At 41.3% G+C, this 19484-nt stretch overlaps 1 protein-coding gene across 3 annotated transcripts in view; it reads left to right on the top strand.

The window, feature by feature from the left end:
- The window catches only part of TP53BP2 (tumor protein p53 binding protein 2), a 55401-nt gene that overhangs the window by 16468 nt on the left and 19449 nt on the right, over positions 1-19484 (top strand). For 2 of the 3 annotated variants that reach the window (XM_037405196.1, XM_037405197.1), the window contains 4 exons: positions 9712-9859; positions 14831-14944; positions 16751-16830; positions 17778-17879. In XM_037405196.1, coding sequence (XP_037261093.1) covers positions 9712-9859; positions 14831-14944; positions 16751-16830; positions 17778-17879 — 444 coding nt within the window. Of the gene's footprint in view, positions 1-3224; positions 3342-9711; positions 9860-14830; positions 14945-16750; positions 16831-17777; positions 17880-19484 lie in introns of those variants that run through there. The other variant, XM_037405198.1, reaches the window with a different exon arrangement.

Genomic DNA, 19484 nt, shown 5'->3' with positions numbered 1-19484 from the left:
CTTCAGGGTACCCAGCTGGTCAGCTTGTGTCACCAAACAGCTCAGGCAGTGTGTGCTGTGACTGTCCCCACGCTGGAATTACCTGCGTGGTTAGACATATGTCATTGTTTTGGGTGCCAGAAATGGTGTGTCCTCTGACCTAGCTGTGCATGTCATGAGTGTTTTGGTTTGTCGTAGATCTGTGTCATGGAGGTAGGACACGGACTTTGGCAGCTATTTTCCTGGAGGAGTGACTGAGTGACTAACACGATGTAAGGAGTAGTACTTTAAAAAAACATTTGGCACTGAGCTCTAGGATGTTGCTGGGACTGGAGTAAATCAGTGTTATACACGTCTTTTTTTTTTTTTTCTAACTTGCTACATGATTTGTGTTGCTATTAAATCACAAAGCTTTGGTTCTCTTGTTGGGTGTTTGGCTTTGGATTTTTGTTGGGTTTTTTGAACAGTTTGAGGTAGATATTGACTTGCCCCCCCCCCCAAATCCTTCTTTTGTACTCCAGTACTCTGCCTCCCTCATGGGTGCTGTCAGGAGCACAGCCCCCTGTTGCCAGTAACTAGAAAGTAATAAATTTGCTTGATGTGTGGGTCAGGCACTTTTTGCGCAATAAATGTGGATTTGATTTGCATGTTCTGGTGGGCTGAGGCAGGGAGTGCTTCCTGGTGTGAATGTTGATCGTCTTTTTATTGGAGAGATTATTATATCTTGGCTGGAAAAGTGGAAAACTAGTATTTTTAAACCCAGTATAAAGTTGGTGTCTTAGGCAGTGGGCGGTGCGGTGGGGGTGGTAGAGGTGCCGGTTTATGGTGATAGCCTGTCTTGCTTAGGTGTAGGTTGTGCTAAATGCGCTTTCATCCCTGACGTGGGTGTAACTTTGGTTTTCTCTGTGAAGGGTCCTGGCTTGTATGAAATCTTTTTTTTTTTATTATCAGGAAAAACACTAGACGCTTTTTTTCATTTTAAGAATATACATGCATCATAAGGGACTATTTTGAGAAGTGTAATTCTCAAGTGTCCTGACAGGGAGCACTTGATATGGCTTTTTATTGGCCTCTAGCTGTCTAGGAGGCTAAGAGAACAGTAACGCTTATCCCCAGTGAGGGGGATGCAAAGCTCTAAAGCAGCAAGGGCAGCTTAGTGGTTTTTGGGTATTTTTTGTAATTTTCCTTTATTATTATTATTTTTCTTAGTACAAAGGCTGCCTCTGGGTCTGACGCAAGTAGAGAAAATTGAGATGATTCAAGCTTAAGCTTGAGTTCATAACCCCGCTCATTATGCTTGGATGTTGCCTTGACTTCAGGCTCCTTTTAGGTGCCACGTGTGTTGTGATAGTGAAGAACGGGACGAGGAACAACTGTAAACCCCTTTGGTTATGTGTGAGAGTCAGACTGTTATCCTTTTCCAGAGCGTACTACCAATTGTAACCAATTATGTGGTATCATTTTTTTTATCTGCCTGAAAATAATTGCTTTGTCCTTGTGTAACCGAGTGTTTATAACTCCGTGCCGAACACAGAAAATGAGGCAGAGTCTGCCTGAAGGGGCAAGCTTCCAAAGCCCCAGTTCTTATTTGCTGACTCCAGGAGGAGGAGAAAGCTTCAAGTAGGACGCCAACAGTACAAGTCCAAGCACCGTGTGTAGGCTTGCTTTTCTGCTAGTCAACTTGCAGCGGGTTTTGTGAAGTGTCCAACAGTGCAAAAGTAGTGGCTCTAAGGAGCCACGAGGAAGGATTTGGGGAGAAAGGGGGAGAGTACTTGGGGTGGAAGGGATCGTGTGGAGGAGAGGAACTTCACAGATGGTGGTGGGAAAATATCTGTGAACATGTTGCTGTGTGGTACAATATGAAGAATGTATTGAGGGTTTGTTTACCCTGAATTCCTGCAGTTGTTTAACTAAATTGGTACAAATCCAAGTGTGGATTTGGGTCTGAGCAAAATGAGCTGTACATGATGTGTTGGCAAATGTGGGTGCTCAGCAAAAGGCTGTGGTTTCCTACATATGTTACTGAAACCAATTTAGTTTATGTATCTTAAAACACAAACAAACCGGCCTGTGTCTTTTAGAATATTTTCTTAATGCTAATGTTACAATAGATAACGCAGTGCCAAAGTATAAGTGGCTTTAAAATCCACTCTCGATTTGAGACATCCTTGCTTTCAGTGATGTGTGGCAGCTCAAGCAAAGAGCGTAGGGTGTGTTGCTCCTGTGCTTAGCGTTCATCCAAAATAATGAGCTTCATTTGCACAGACCTTTCTGGTGTCTGACTTATGGGAGGACTTTTGTCCTCGTCTTGTGTAATAGAATGACTGAAGGAAAACAAAGTCAGAAAATGTAACTTGGGTTCCAAGCAAAGGTCTTTTGTTTGGAAAGCTCTCTTTTCGATGGCCTTGTGCATAATGGGCTGTTGAAGGAGGAGGAATGTAGGTTAGGAATCCCGTATTTGCCAGTCCTGAGTTACACCTGACAGATTTCACAAAATCAGAATGGCTAAACTAGGATAATGATGGTTTTCTGTAAGGTTTGGCAGGAAGGTTGTAATCTCATCTTCCTCATTTGTGAGTCTGAACTGAAGCACTGAGTTCTGTCTTTGAGGTTGCTGTCCATGAACTAGGAGGGCTGCAAACCTGCATCCATTGAATCCAGACAGTAACAACGCTTGGCCAGAACTCGGACTGGTTTTCTTGTAGCTTTTCAGATTCCCCTAATGATGATTCAGATACCTGCCTGGTAGAGAGACATAATGTGGCGTTTCTGCTATAGCATTTGCCCAGTTTAACTAGTGTATATCAAAAGCAGATGGTTTTCATTCTGTTCTCTCTACTTTAAGGATAAGAGGGAGGGGGGGAAAAGCTTCCTCCTTGCTATTTCCAGCTCTCTTCCCCCTTGGAGAGCATACGTACATGTTCATTGTATTTTAAGTCCTGGAACATGGCATTTTTACCAAAGATAAAATACAAATACATAATAATCTATACAAGCAGAAACTACCATGCCTTTGAGAATAAAGGCTCGGTCTTGTTTTCTCCTGTGATACAATTGAAGGAGAAAAGGGCTGTGCTTTCTATAGACCGGGAATAATCTGAACAATCCCATGGTGCTTCCTACTGTACTCCACCTACCTTGCATCATAACTTCCCTTCTCATATTTATGGCCAAAAGCCAGGACAATATAAACGGATTTGTGTGTGCGGTGGGTGAGATGGCCAGAACCTAACGCCGTGCACTTGGGTGTGGCCGTAGGCAGATATTAAACTTTACTCCACATTTCTGTTGAACCTAGCTTTATTGAACAGCTGATATGAAAAGGATTGCGGAGAGCAATCATCCCGTGTGCCTGTCTTCTAGTAAGTCTATTATAATCTTTGCTTACCTTAATCTTTTACTTACCTTAATCTTCAGGTACATTAAGTGAGGATGTTGCCTACTGAAGGACTGTTTTCAGGTGCTGAGGAACTTGACGTGAAAGAATCACGGAGTTACTTTACTGCTGTGGTATACTTGGTGTTAAATGGCAAGCCCTAACTATGCACCAGCTCAGAATTCTGTTTATCAGAACAGGAAAATGTGCTGTTGTGCAGGCTGTCTTCTGTTATTTAGAAAGTTGCATCATCAGCAAAAATACCTATTTTAGCAGCTGATTTCTTTGTGGCCATCTGGGAAGGTGCAGCATCAGTGTTCCCACTAGGTAAGATGCAAGACTTCCATTTAAAACTCTTTGTTTGAAGGGGTTTGATATTTATCAGGGAAGACTCATTTGTGGTTAAAACTGTGGGTATCAGGTCTGTGGGTGGAAGCAGTTATTTCTCATTTCTGTCACCTGTACTTGCAATCTGAGTTAATCTGTTAATCTAAAAATTCTATGTCACTAGTTTTTCAGCTAAGTAAAATTAACTTTTAAAAATATATTTTAGTTCAGGATGTGAATTCATAGAATCATGGAATTGTTTGGGTTGGAAAAGACCCAACAAGTGAATTCTAATGCCTCCTTAAAAATGAGAGCTAAGAAAATCTGTTACGCAAGCTAAGGCCATTACTTAGCTGTGTTATGGCAATACAAAAACCCTCAACATGAGTATTGTGTGGTTCACGGGTATTAGGTTTCAGTCTAAAATGCAGAGAATATGGGACGTGGTACAGAATTATATTATTAGCTCTAATGCAAGGTAATGAGATGAGTCACGATTTCCAGAGGCAGTATGCTTGTTTGGCTACCAAATAATGTTCTCGTCTCTGTCATTGCCTTCTTGTATGCCTCAGTTTCCTTGCCTGTAAAGTAGGAAACTGCTTGCTTGTGTCACGACTTCCTGGTCAGAAGATGCTTTGAAGATGAAAAATGCGATGTGAATAGATGCCACAGTTTATACTGCATATTACATGCTGTGCAGGAAGACTGTATAAAGTTAGGAATTCAGCAAATAGTGAAAACCAAGGTTAAGTTAGGAGGTTTTTTTTTGGTTGTAATAAATTCTCTATTTGATTGTAATATTTTATAAAGGACTGAGTTTTGCCCTGACAGGTTGTTGAAATTTCATGATCTTTCCCTAGGAACTATTGGGGAAGAAAAATACGTTCATCCTTTAAACTCTGGTAGTTTCAGCAATTAGCAAAGACCTTGCATTTTAATTTGCATCATGCACAATAATAGCGTTTTCACTTGAATACTTACATCCTGGATAATTGAATAATATTAGTATATTAGAAAATGTCCAATTTAACAGACTTTTCATACCTAAGATGTTTTATACCAACTTTATAGTAAGTAAGGAGTAAGATAAGTCTAATCCTTACAGAAACACCATCAAAGCTGAAAAGTAAATTGCATTTCTATTCCCCCCATTTTTAATCAATAACTGAGGTCTTTTGATCTAAGCAGAAGATTGATATGAAGTCTTTGATATGAAATGATATCCCGTTGGATGGACGTGAATTGTAAGGCATGTGTTTGCTCAGGTTTGTATTCCAGACATGCTTGGAAGCTGTATAATGTTTTTTTTAATACAAGAAAGCAGGAGCCAAAATGGAGTGGGATCATAGCCTAGGACTTTTGTAGAGCTAGCTGTTCTTAAGTATTTCACTGTTAGTTGAAAACTTATTTGTGGATGTTGAGACGTGTTATGTTGTGTTTAATACCACTGCAATTGTATGAAATGATCCTGTCGACGAGCTTAGCAACAAATGGGTCAGACTTGCAGGCAAATGTGAGGCTCTTTGGGACTGATGTGCAGAAGAGAGATGGAGGACAATAAAGTGGGGTGTGACTTGCTTTAATTGATGTCCTCTTCTGTCCTCCTGGTTTGATGCTGTTCTTGCTACTCTCTTTTCCTGCTCCTGGGTGTGTTACAGTCCAGACTTAGTGGCTGTAGTTGGAGGTGATGCGTAAGTAATATGGGTTGGGACAAAATTATATATTTCAAACTGAGAGGACTCAAAGTTGCTATTCATACCAATTTGGATTTTCTTAATTTGTGTCTTAAGTGGCAGGCTTTTTTGAGGCATGAAGTCCTTTATGTTTGGTACTCTCAGTTGTTTCTAAGGCATGCATTGCAGTCATTCCTTGCAAAAACTATCTCTTGCTTTAGCTTGTGTCCTTGGTCATCCCTTTGATGCCCTTGGTGCATCCGATCGAACGGTCTCATTTGGTGGCTCCATAACTGCAAACTTTTATTTTCTAAAGCTGTAGCAGAGTCAGCTGAAATCTGTGATGTGGTTTTTAAAAGGAACTGCTTCAGTAGGTGCACAGCACATTGCTGGTTTCTTGCAAGTATGCCACAGTACTGGAATACTTCTACATTTTAAAGCTTTTTTGTCCCTATAAACAGTGAGTACACCTTGGGGGTGGGGAACGAGGGGGAAATCTTTAGTTTAGACCTTAGTTAGGGACCTGACTCCTGTTTAAAAGTGCTCAGCCTGTATACTGGGCTGAGTGTACCTGTATACTAAAACGCAACCTTTTGAAGTCTAGGAGGGGGGAAAAAACCCTGATCTAAGACTATATGGGATTGCCAGATATTTTGGTATTTGCCTGGATGCTGTCTTTAAAAGAAGTGCATGGTCTGACTGAGATACCTCCTCCTTTACCAAGCTTTCTTTATGCCTGGCTAAACCTGAATTTTTTTTGCGTGTTCTTTTTCCTTTTTTCCTTCAATCTTAATTCCTGGATGCCTATATATAAACTGTCTTAACATCTTCGGTTTCAGGGAGGAGCAAAAGACCACTTTACGCTTTAGCTTGATACGATCTGCAGGATTCAAACTTCTGAACAAGGTGTCTTGAGAATATTCATGTTTCCTTTGTTTTTTCACAGCGATCAAACAGCTGGTAGGGTGGGTAAGAAGTGTTGCTTTTGAGCTGTTCCCAGGGGAAGGATGTTTTCTTGGGATCCCAGTGTGAGGTGGTGCAAGCCACAGTAGCCACCAAGGGTTATGAGCAGCACTAAGAAACCATAGCAGGCTTTTGGTTCACACCAGCTTCTTCACCTTTTCCAGCCTTCTCTGGGGAGAGAGGCTTCTCTCTGGTGGATACTGGTCAGTGCTTGCCCTAGGCTCTGACGGGGCCAGGTGGGCAGCAGGCTTCCCCAGGAGACCTTGCAGATGTGCAGGCAGTGGAGCAGGCAGGGCTAACTCCTTGCCTCTCCCCTGCAAGGTGATAAATGTGACCACCGTTTGGGTGGGAGAGGAGGGACACAACTACTTGGAGGACTTCTGAACCATCTCAGCATTGTCCCTGGAGCTAAGGGGAAGTGGGAGGTAGCTGTGAAAGTCGTGTCAGTTCTGTAGCCTTTTAGTTGCCTTTAGACCTCTTAAGACTTCGAGGTATGTTTTTAGGGAACTTGCAGAGTTTGGTTGCCTTTTTTTCTCTTTCCTTTTTACCCCCCCAGTTCCTAGAATACGTGAGATAGCAGTAATGCAGACGTTACCAAGTCTCAGAAACAGCCCCATGCACCAGTCTGAGTGCTTGGCTTATGTATTACGTAATTATCCTGAGCATGTGGATAGAAATGGCAACTCGTGACCTTCCTCTGTAGTTGTCTGTATTGGTAAATCCTAGGATTAACAACTGGATATAAACCAGGCACACTGAGGAGTGAACAGCCCTGCTAGGTCAGATTAGGTCTGCTTTGTGTATAATGACATGTTTTTTTATAATTTTCCTCCTAATTCCATCTGTGAGCTCATCTTTTAAAACTAACAAATATTACTGCAGATACATAGCCTGTGCGATTTAGTGCTTTTCCGGATTGAGGTTGTACAGCATGAAATGTGACACGTTGATGTGTTTTACATACCTACGTAACCCTGGTCTAAAGCTATTTGGGAGGACCTTTTTTTTTTTTTTTTTTAAATTTTATTTTATACTGCCCCATTTTTGCGATTAAGAGATATCTAACCTGATTGCGCATCACTGTTGACCTCCTCTAGAACACAAACATCTAAAAGATAGCGTGTTCAGTGACAAAAGATTAAAGCCAAGTATTGGAGCTCCTGCTTGGAAAGCTTTGTCTCTTAATTTAGGTCAGAACTTCAGCGTGTGGTGCTGTAAACAGCACAACAGTTGCACCCGTCTTCGCTATATGATAAATGTATGTGGTAAGCTGACCCTATCTGCCTGCCTGTCACCCAGTTCTGGCCCACACAAAGCATACCAGAGAGTTAAAACAAATTCCCTGCGGCCTGTGGGTGAACAGCTGTGACCCTGGCTGGGTGGGATGCTCCCCTCCAAGAGCCGGGGCTGCGGAGTGAGCAGCAGCCTTGATTCCAGATAAAATCCTCAAGTGCTGGGTGTCCTGCTCCATCTGCCTCCCTGCCCTCCGCAGGATTCACTGGCTTCCATCGGTCAGGAACTGGGCTTTTGTTGCTGCCTGTGTTTTCCACGTTCTGTCTCTTAATTCCTCTCCTTACAAGCTCTAAAGTGCATGTGGGTTTTGGTTTTTTGGTTTGCTTGTCCCCGTCCCCCCCTTTATAACGTGACAAAGAGATGGTTGAGGGGCGTCTAAACATTTTCCTAAGGATTACAGGTAGTTTTGAGCTCTCTTTCAGCAGGCTTTTTCCACTCTCTGAATATTTGTAGAAGGTCTTTAGGAATTTATCAGAAACAGCTGTCCTGGGGAGCTAGGTAAAGCTAGAGATGAGGAACTGCATGCTCCTGGTGCTAAATCTGGTGTGGTGCCCAGGCCTGAAGTACTATTGGCAAGTGTTTATACTGCCACAAGTGGGACAAGAACTTACACTCTGTGTAACAAGACATGCTGTGTGTGGAGTCTTTGCATAGAAGTTTTAAAAAGAAAAAAAGATAGCTTCTCTCAGAGTGGCGGAGGGGATCGCGGCACTCAAGTGAGCCCTGGAAAGGTTTTGGAGACATCAGAGGTGTGAGTGTGCAGGGTTGTGTTCCAGGAGAACCCCCAAGAGGGGATTTCTAAAACTGTGAGGAAGGTGGGACTCAATTTTGCTTTGCAGTGGCATCAAAAATATTCATTCCAGTGTATTCACACAGAATCACAGAAATAATGCTTGTGGTAATGTGGTTTGGTTTTGTTTTAATTTCTAAGGACATTTATATCTCTCTCTTGTCTTGTTTGATTTGGACTGGTTTTTGTTGGTATTTTTGTTGTTGTTGTGGGTGGCTTTTTTTACCTATGAACTGTTGTTTGTGAGGATGTATACCCCTTTTACCCTCAAAAAAGGAGGACAGGCAAAGATTTGTGTCTTTTCCTGCAAAAACAGCTTTTCCAACTGTATGAAAAATACTGAAAAAATTAGCCTGTTGATAAAGTTTCCATTCCTTGAAATGCTTAGTGGAGTAATTGCTTTCTGGAAGATATTTGACTGGTTTGGGTTTTTTTTTGGTGTCGTTGGAAGTCCTGCACCTTAGCAGCCAGTTGATACTGAGGTTGAGAACAGGTCTCAGAAGAGAACTGACGTTAATTTATAGCTAGCAGCTTAATATTAGTAGCATACAGCAAGGTGGTGTTCAGAGGCAGTAATTATCAATATTTTCTATAAAATAAAGGCAACTGCTTTTCAAAATGCTTGTTTTCTAGTTCTGGCAGGAAAGACATGAGCAAGAATAACATCTAGCTGTGTAGTGTGTTTATAGAGAATAATGAGCACAGATGAAGGATCTTTGTACTATGAAGAGGAAGCCAAGTAAAATATCCTTGCTTTCCTGTGAATGACACTTGGAGGTGACCTTGTATTCAGCCTGAGACGAAGGGCACAGCAAGTTGACTTGTGTGTCTAAGAAACCTTATGATGAAAGTGTTACGGAAATGCCAATTATGTTTCCACCTCACTGCCTATGTAGTAAGCTTCAGTCTTCTTTTTTTTTTAACAGATGTAATTGCCATTGCTTTTCAGTATGAAGAATATTTCTGAACTCTAGATGACCGTTTCTTCTACAGTGTTAAATGGGTGCAGTATATACATATTGCAAGGTGGGAGGGGTTCGTCGCCTTAAGAGAAGGAAGGAGCAGTAGGTCCAGATTTAAAACCAAACAATCCTCCACAGATGTGACTTATTTGAGCAGAGAATTACTTCTGTAGTCTTGCTTGCTTGTACCTTAAAAATAAATTTGGTTTTGTTTTGGAATTCCACATGCACAGTAGTTGATAACAAATGATACAATGCCGTTGAAAATAAGTAAGTTTAATGTGTCTGATGTGCAGTCTGGCTTTGTGTTGGGAAGTAACCATGTGCTGTTGCCTTTGTCTCTTCCAGATGTTTCTGACGGTGTACCTCAGTAACAATGAACAGCACTTCACTGAGGTGCCAGTCACCCCTGAAACCACCTGCAGAGACGTGGTGGAGCTGTGCAAGGAGCCTGGTGAGAGCGAGTGCCACCTGGCTGAGGTGTGGTGTGGCTCAGGTAGGTGAGGCTTCCACTTTGTGGGTTCCTGGGCATTCACTGCTTCGAGGAACGTAGCACAGGGAGACCTGACAGATGTGGTCTTGTCCCAGAGGATTTCTGCCTTACAGTTTTGTTAATCTCTTCATCAGACCTGCTGTACAGTAATGCGTCTATGGAAAGGCTCTCGCATGCAAAAAAGAGTTAAAAGCAAAAGAAGGGGTCTCAAGCACGCGGATGTTCTTGTGTCTGTGCAGCCCTTCTCTGACTCAAATGAATCTCTGAAGGATACGGGGGGGGGGGGGGGGGGGGGGCGGGGCGGTTCTCTTCCTTCATCTCCCCACAGTGGGATCCCAGCGGCCTGTGTGTGGTTTTGAAGTAGTATCAGTAGTTCTGTGGCTCAAGTCAGAATCATTTCTTCAACCGTAGCCATTTTCACTTGCAGTGGCAAGGGAAAACTTCTTTTTTCTATGTCACCTTCATTGTTCTTGATTGTGTTAACTGAGTTTGGAAGGGAAGGAGTGTTACCAGAACTAGTAGGAGTTGCTTGATGTGAAGTGCCCTAAGGAAGGTGGGTGGTGGGTAGGAGGGAGGACATAGAAACTGCTTTTGACTTTCCCCTGTCCTTTTAAGCCTGTGGAAAAGAGTTTTATGTACGTGGTCAGTTGGGGCTTTTTTGTTTTTCCTTCTGTGTTCTTCCCGATTTATTTTTTTTTTTGTCTTTGAAGTTGAAATCTCCCTGGCTTGCAGTGCTCCACTGGAACTGGAGACCATGTCAGCAAACAAGTGGAAAGCTAAAGCATGGCTAACTTTTCATGGCTTAAATGGGGCAGGACTCCTTGACTTATCTCCTGTCTCCATGGTACTAATTTGATACTGGTAGCCATCCAGAGGTGAATCACAGAAGGATTTTAAGTCATGAAAAATAGTATTTGATCCAACTTTTTTGAGATACTTCAACAAAATTATAAAAGAATCAGATGATAAGGGCTTATGTTCCTCTCCTCCTCTGCTGCTGGCTCAGGCTCACAGCTGTTCAAAGAAGTCTTTGGTGAGCTCAGTGTTTGTTTAATAGGATGAGGTGTGAGTTGTTTCTTTTTTTTTTTTTTTTTTTTTTAGCTGCTTCTAACAGGTGTAATGTTTCTGATATTTCCAAGTTGTAAAAAATGCAACACGTTTTTTTTCTTCTCCTTAGAAAAGAGGGCATCTTTCATTTTTAAATGATAGTGAAATAAAATCACAAATCCAGCATGGGAAGAGATCTTTTAGGGAAGTGTTTTTATTGTACACCTTTGTCCAACTCTGTCTAATACCAATACCAAAGTCTACAGTGAAAGACAATTAAATAAAGGTTTAGGTAAACCACTGAATTTATAGTTGGCCTTGGCCCCACGCCCTGTTAAAGAGGTTGTGATGGTGAGGGACAGGGTTCTCCTGTCCTTACCAAAGCTGGAGCTCTGCTAAAGTGGGCAGCTCCCTTCCTTGTGTTTCCTGAACATGGATTCTTGATTGACTTTTGAGATGTTCATGTAGAATATGCTAGAAAAGGCAGAGAGATTGTCCTGAAACCAAGGGAGAGAACCTATACTGAGAGGCAAGTGAAGTCTGCCAGTGCTTAGTGTCAAAATGGTCTTGTTGAGTTGAAAAGTGAACTTGTGGCTGAGTGGGACCATATAATACGTGGAAGTTTATTTGTAAAATCAAGTTGTCAGCCTCTGTGCTACTCAAGGAGATGTAAGAAAATAGTCTGGATACAGAAACGTGAAGTGAAGCAGAGAATTTTTTCTGAGATTAGTCTTCGCAAAGATGCCGTGAGATACTGGAAGAACAGATATCTAAGTGTTATTTGCATGGCTATTGTCCCAAGAGCAAAAAAAAAAGGTATTATCTATTTGTGCAGTGAAAGCCTTGACAATTGTTTTAGAAACCAAATTATTCTTATTCCCTTCACTGATCCTGTCATATTTGCTAATTATTTACTGCTTTATACAAACACTGATATGTGTGTGTAAAACTGTATACAGTTTCCAATTGTACTTAGTAACAAAAATCAGAGTATCGAATCATGTAACAATAGAAGACTTGAGTACTGGATGAAGTACATGCATGTTGTTTCAGATAAAATGTATCTTTTCTTAACCATCTTTAAAACATCCAGTAGCAACCACTTGCAAGATGTGTTTTCATGTATGCTCTGAATATTTTTTTTTTTGGGGGGGGGGGGGGGGCGGGGGGGAGGGCCGTGAGGGAGAGAAATACTTTTAGCTTTTATCTGATCTCATTTTAGATGTTGGCAAAGTTCACTATCTTGTTTTGCCAAGGTATACCGTGACTTCTATTTTATTTGCGTTTTACACTGAACAAATTAAACTATTTTATAACAAACATGATGCACGACAGCTAACCTTCTGGGGTAGGAACAAAAGACTTGCATTGGAAAATTATTTCTCAGACTTCAATTACTGAGATCCTTTTTACATCGCTTGTGTCTCTTTTTCTGATGCTTGCTCAGGAATTTTAGCTTCTGTTGTCAGACCTTATTAAGCATACGTTGAAAGATCGCTGCGAGTGCGCTTGAGGCACTCTGCTCCCTGAAGGGAGCAAGTTTAATACTCTTCCAGCCCTCCTCCTCCTCTTGTCCTCCTAATTTTGCTTGAAATTTGATGAGTATTGGGGCAAACTCTCTTGATCTTCCTATTATCGCCAGGATTCTGTTAAGTGACTACCTCAGCCGCTGTGGAAGGCAGTCAAAAGCTGTGTGCGTGTACAAAGATTTGTGGTGGTGTTCTGTTGTGGGGGTTTTTTATTATTATTTTTTATGAGACATACAGGCAATAAATAAAAAAAGTCTGATTGTTTGTCCTTTCTTCCTGAGCGTTCCAAATGTAGTTTTGTTTGGTATTTTAAAATCTCTTTGACCTTCCTTTGAAGTCACTGAATGGTATTGACAGAATCCTTGTGTAAAGGGCATCTCCCTTGATAATAGAGTTTCAGCTGAAGTATTGCTGAGCTGCTAGAAATCTGTTTCATAAGACTGCTGTATATTCTTTAAGATGGAAATCTGACAACAGTACTGTTGGTTTTGGGTTTGCCCCCCCCCCCTTTTTTTTTCCCTTGAATTAGGGTTCAGCAGATGAAGAGCTTTTTTAGCTGTCTAGACAAGTATCCGCCAAGAGACTGCTTTTTCTGTAACAGTGACCTACTTGCTTATTCTGTAAAGCTAATCTCTTTTGACAGTGACTCCAGAAATTTTCCTTCCTAGATTGCTTGAGCACAGCTGCAGCATTTTCATTTAAGGAAACACTTTTATGTTGAAAAGAGCTTTTCACGTGCTGAAAACGTGTTAGTAACTCTTCTTCTTATGAAATTGAAAACATTTATACTTTCCCCTGAAATGATTATTCCATATTAAGACTGACTTTGAAAGACTCCATTGAATATGAATGAACTACTCTCTGATTTCTTTCTCTTTTTTTCTTCCTTTTTTCTTTTCCTCCCCTTGCTTAAATAATGAAAGGAAACATCCAACAAAAACAATATCGGGAAAACCAAAACTGATGCAAAACTGGAGGTGTTTAGTTTCAGTTTTTGTCCTCTGGGCTTGTTTCTCAGGCCAGGAACAGTATCTTCTGTTTGTCTGGCACCCAGTGCAAATGGATCCAACCTGATCATGAGTCTCAGATGTTGTCATAAGATACTATGACAGTATCCTGACTCTGTAAAATTGACTGCTGTGATACATTGACCACATAGTTGCCATCACTTTTAAAATAGACCTAAAAAATTATGGTGAAATGTTTAAAGTAACAAAAGAAATTGCTTTTGTGTAAAGATTGAGAGGCCAATAAGTACTTCTAATTATATGCTGTCTGTGGATGCCCAGCTGTGAAGTGGGTAACTTCTGGAAGAAGAGTAATACAGAAAGGGAGGAGGACTGGTAAGTGAAGGTGGTGAATGTAGGCTCCCACTGGATTCTTGTAATATCAAAAGACAACAAGTAAACCTTAAAAATTAGAGATGTGACAGAATCCTGAACTTGGGAGCAAGAGCAGGAAAGGAAATTCAGTGAAACTTGTGCATGTACCTTTTAAAGAAACGTTGTCTTAACTGTCTGAAAGAAAATGGCAAGTTCTTAGTGGAGTCACTTTTCACTGTCTAGTATTTTTTTTTTTCTTTGACCTGTGAATCCTAAGTTGTTCAGCTTTTACACGTGTAATCTGAACTTCATGAAATTTGCTGTCTGAGAGAATAAGCCAGATCTATGGCTGACAGGGAGCTATAGGAGAATACTTGAAGTGACGGGAGCTGTGATGGATCGCCGAGGATCAGGCCCGCTGGGTACTGAGCCTCTTCAGGGCATGGAGTGCTTCTGCCTGAGCTTCAGCACAAGAGCTGCAATCCAGCATTTGATCGCAATCCTCAGGAAGCGTTAAGAAGAGAATTCCTCTTCTCTGAGAGTTTTCCTTTGCCATCTCTCTTAATTCTTGGTGGAATAGGAAGTAAATGAGTCCTGGTAGGAATCAGGGCAGAGGAGCCCTTGAGGAGGGGGTGGGAATGACTGGGAAATACGTTGGAGGTGCCACAGACGTGGAGCAGAAGGCATGGCAGCACGTTCCCTGCAGCGGTCAGCAGGCAGGATGATTTGCAAATACAAAACTAAGGCACTAGAGCCAAAAGCTCTAAATTGCCTGTTTGCTTCCCCTTGGGCTGCAGTGGTGCCTCAGCTTCTCCCTGCAAGGGGGTGGACTTTCAGAGGGCTGTAGCTGCTTCTCGGAGGCGTTGGTTTAATTTCAGAAGCAAGGAGAGGTACTGTGTCTTCCTAAGGAGAAGGTAGCAATGCCTTGGGTGAGGGCAAGGGGTAGGTGCACACACTGCACCTGGACAATACCAGGCGTTCAAGTGCAAGGTGATGGACAGACATTTTTGCTTTGTTGTGGTATGTGCCCAAGCTACATAGGGATGTAATAGTCAACTGGCTTTTAACCTTTTCAGAACGTCCCATAGCCGATAATGAACGGATGCTGGATATTTTGCAGCGCTTTGGAATGCAGAGAAGTGAGGTTCGCTTCTTTCTTCGGCACGAACGCTCTCCCTGCCGGGAAGCAGGTAGGTGTTGATCTCAGCTAGCTCCTTTGTCTAAGTTTCACTTCATTCCTCAAGATCGAGGCAACAGCTTGCATATGTTATTTATTAATGTTGATAGACAGTATGGTGTTGCAGGCCTTTTTGGTCTGACTGTTATTTTCTTATGAACAGAGAATGTTAGTAGCAGAGAATGTTAGTAACAGAAAACTTCTAAATTTTAGTAAAGACTTCGTCCTCCCTTGCCAGATTTGGGAACATTAAATCCAAATTGATACCTTTGCAGGTTTTCCAAAGCTGGTAATCACCAAAGCATCCAGGGGCTTTGTTAAATATATTAGCCACTGTTAACTATCTAGAGATCTGTGACAGTCTCTTCTTTTAAATCTAGTGACCACACTGTTGTCCAGTAATATAATCTGTTATTTGGGCTTGGGATGTTTAATCTGGATCATACTTTACAAGGGTGATAAATTTAGAATACTTGGAAAAAGATAGAGTTCTTTGATGTTTTCCCCACAATCTATGCATTCGTATTAGTTTCAGGAGTAGTTTTAAATGAACTGCCTAGTCAAGTCCTCTGAGAACGTAATTATTTATGTATTGTAAATCTAAGTATGAAACCTATAAAGAAAATCACTCTTTGCTTTTCAAGGTTCTTCTGTGCATCCCACATTTATCTCTTTGGTAGCATCCATGGGACTTTTATCTTCAAATCAGTCTATTGGATTCTTCTTCCTCCCGTTTTTCTGTTTTCATCCTTGGTAACCTTACTCGGTGCTGGACATACTGCATTTAAGTGCCATTGTACCCAGCATATTTTAAAATTGCTAAATGTATCTTGATGTTTGAAATGTGTGATGATGATAGAATGAGTACATGGAAAGTTAAAGCTGTGCCATTGCTATGCATTAAGGGTCTTATAATGAAGTTTAGTTGTCAGGATGTAATTTTTCAAGTCCAGGGGGCTTGTAGTGTTAGGATTATTGGCATTTTACTGGCCATGGCATTGCTAAGCAATATATTTGAGGAAGAGCAAATGAATAGTCAGGAGCTCTGCAGTTCATCTTGCAGGAGTATGGCCTTGAAATAGGTATCGAATGGGCAAGAAGCTGACAGACGTGGCTTCGTCCTGTAGTACATGTGTGTCCTGCAGGGAAATATGCAAGCTTGGTGTTTGGCATCTGAACACTGTACGTAACTTGATGGAAACCTTGAAGTAGGATTCTAGTTCAGTAGCACCTTTACTGCCACAACAACTGCCAGGAAGAAAAAAAAATTGTGCTTTTAAACTTCCTTATGTGTGAATAATCAGCTGTAGGTTAAATGATGCATCTTTCATGACAGGTGACTAACCTTTGTTATTCATGTCCTCTGTGAGACAGTTGAGGAAGGCATACCAGAACATCTGGACACTGGTTTTAAGACACTGCCTCTCTGTGAATTAACCAGTTATTTTTCTGTCATTTGCAGAAGGGAGCACGTTTTTGTGACTATTTGTAATGCAGACTTACTAGGGACCAACTGCCTGTTGACTGCAGGAGAGAGATTGAAATAGTGTACTGTTGGTTAAGCTTTTTTGTTTGGCTATTTTTAAACAGTCCAATGTTTTAAAACAAATGTTGACATTGAAAGAAACCTCTTCATAAAACGTCTTGTGTCATCAGTTAAGTTTATCTTAGTGGTAAGCACATGGGAAGAACAGGTGTTTAGATTCTAAACCAAAATGATTGTACTGTTTCTCTTTTTGTACTGAATGCTGTGTCTAAAGGGGTAAGAAAAATCCTAAAGTAGCTTACTATCTTTGACTATTCCTGTACTTCTGTCTAGGGACTGGACAAAGGTCTCAAGATCCAACCTTAAAAAGAAATGGCGTGAAAGTGCCTGGCGATCGAAGAATAGAGAATGGAGTAAGTGCTCGATGCAGTGGCCAGTATAGTGAAAATGGAGGCTTCCCTTCTTTTGAGATACTGGTGCAAATCCTACCCTGGAAACTTGAGAGAGATTTTGGAGATATTGCTAATGACTGCTCTAAAATAGACACAAAGCCTCTAGCAATTATCACCCTTGCTTTCAGTTTTTGAGAGGTGCCTGAGATCCATTGGCTGCCATATCTGTGTTTGTACAGGTGATCTCAGAGCAGCAAACTCAGCATACTTTCCATTCTCTACTCCAATCAGAATTTTTCTCTCCTTTTCCTTCAGTTCATTGATTATTTTCGTGGTCAGTTTCGTGTCAGAGATCCCTAGTTCTGGATTTCAAGTTGAGACCAGCTAGTGTTTCAGCATTGAATCCATTGTCTGTCATTTATTCTTGCTCCAGAAGATGTACTTACGGATGTAAGATTGAATCTAGATTCAGGAAATGTGTGAACAGGTAACTAATGTAATAATAGTGCTATCTTTGAGAGCGGTGTGTTATTTTTTCCCCTACTATATTTAAACTTTCCATTTTCTTCAACTTACGTTGAAGTGCTTTGAATTGCAATGGTACACCTACGACCACAGATCCATCCTGCCATGTGCTGAGCATTCTGGGCTCAGTCAGTCAAAGCTGATTCATGCTGAGCTTAATTATAAAGGGCTCCAAAATGCCTATTTAAAATGCTGCTAGAAACATTTTGCTAGAAATATTAATGTTTCAAGAGAATGTCAGCTTGTGTATTGCTGGGTTGGGCTGTGCATGTATTTATTTATTTATTTATTTTACCATTTCTTTCTAATTATTTTATTGGCTACTCAGTTGTTATTTTTTTTTTTAAGACCTTTATTGTACTTTTCTGGAGTAGCTCTGTTGAGTTAGATCCTAGTGAAACTAAAAATTCTAGACTTGGCATGCTTTGGATTTTCATTGACAGGTCAGTGCTCCAAGGATGGATATGACACTGGCTGAACTTCAGGAAATGGCATCACGCCAGCAGCAACAAATTGAGGCTCAGCAGCAAATGCTGGCTAACAAGGTGAGTTTGGAACGAGATTGTTTGTAGCCAGGAACAAAGGTAGAAAGAGTCACATGAGGTGGAGGGAGGGTTGGGGATTTGGGGTTTTTTCACCTCTGTAAGAGGTCTCCCTTTCTTTGGCTGCCTCTTTTTAAATTTGAAAGTCAATCTATGCAAATATCCAGTAGTAAAACATCAAAATAATGCCAGCGATGTAAGTGACCGTATAGCTTACTAAAAGGATAAAGCACATAACATTAATACGTTATCATCCATCCTGGTGGCTCTGCCAGCTCTGTTTGTCTCCGTGCGGTGACCAGCATTCACCGGCTTGATCACTGAATGACACTTTTGTCTCTGGATATAATGCTGCCCTGTGATGGTACCTTGCTGTTTTCTGATAGAGTTCAGTGTGCCTGGTTTCCTGGGGCAGCTGCCTGGAGGAGATTGCATGTATGTGATAAAAGTAACTAGAAGAGTGATTTATAAAATGCTTGTTGAACAACAACAGAAAAGCTAATGAAAGCACGCAGGGTGCTCCTGAATTGTTTTGGGACAAAAAATACCCTGAATGCATCTGCAGAAGAGTGAAATAGATTTCATATTTGACTTAAGAGTGGTGTGTACCAACAACACTTGAAACTGTAATGGAAAAAGCTGCTTTTGGCCAGAGCATCGTTAAATGTGAGCCCATCCTGAAGCGAACTGTCTGGGTTCCCAGCATATCAGAACGTGCTTTACTGGGGAAGAAGGCTGCGCCGGGGCTCTCGTCTCACTCCTCCTCCTCTGTCAGCAGCCCTGTCTCCCTGTCCCTTTGAGATCAGCTGGGTCCCACCCAGTCCCTCCATATATTTTAACATCTTGTTCAATTCCCTTGGCTTTCAATAATCCTATCTCGGGGAGATGCTTCAAACCATGGCTTCTGATGGTTCTGCAGCACCTGCAAAGTGGTACCACGGCCTGTCAAAACGGCCAGTAAAACCTGGTTTCTGGTTTACAGTAAGGACAGGTATGAAGAAGGTGCAGCTGTGAATGTAAGAAATCAGCCAAGTAATTGGAATTTTCACCTGGAGCTTAGCAGCATGGTTAATACCAGTTCTGCCCTGATTAATTTGTCAAGGCAGAATGTTGCCCTCTTCTCTCTCACAGCTGAGATGTCTTAAAAATAAGAGAGAAGACAAAACATTTGTACTTCTGTTTCACTTACAGGTCGTGGTAATAGATCCTGGACTTACAAATAACACTGTAGTCACTATATATATGGAAACAGAAATAGGAACATTATGTATATTTACTGTAAAGGGAGTTGCATAAGATAGTAAAAAAAAAAAAAAGTTTGAGTTGGGATAGCTACCCATCAGGTAGGTGTCTGCTGCCTGTGGTTTGAAGAAGAGTAGCCTTGTGGGTATCCCACTGGGAGAATTTTTTCATTTAATTTTCCTCTCTGGAGCAAACCTGCTTTCCTAGACACCCTTTCAAAGAAAGGCTTTCCATTGCCTCTTTCCTGCCTTCTGAATTCAGATGCGATATTAAAAATAGATTCTGAGGGGAGAAAAATGCACTTTCTTTTTAGACACAAGCTGTAAAATCTATTTTTTGACATTTTCCTGTGTGGGATTGATACTA

The sequence above is a fragment of the Falco rusticolus genome, chromosome 12 (genome assembly GCF_015220075.1).
Source record: "Falco rusticolus isolate bFalRus1 chromosome 12, bFalRus1.pri, whole genome shotgun sequence".
NCBI classification, from domain to species: Eukaryota; Metazoa; Chordata; class Aves; order Falconiformes; family Falconidae; genus Falco; species Falco rusticolus.
This window is presented reverse-complemented; position numbering and strand designations above follow the sequence as displayed.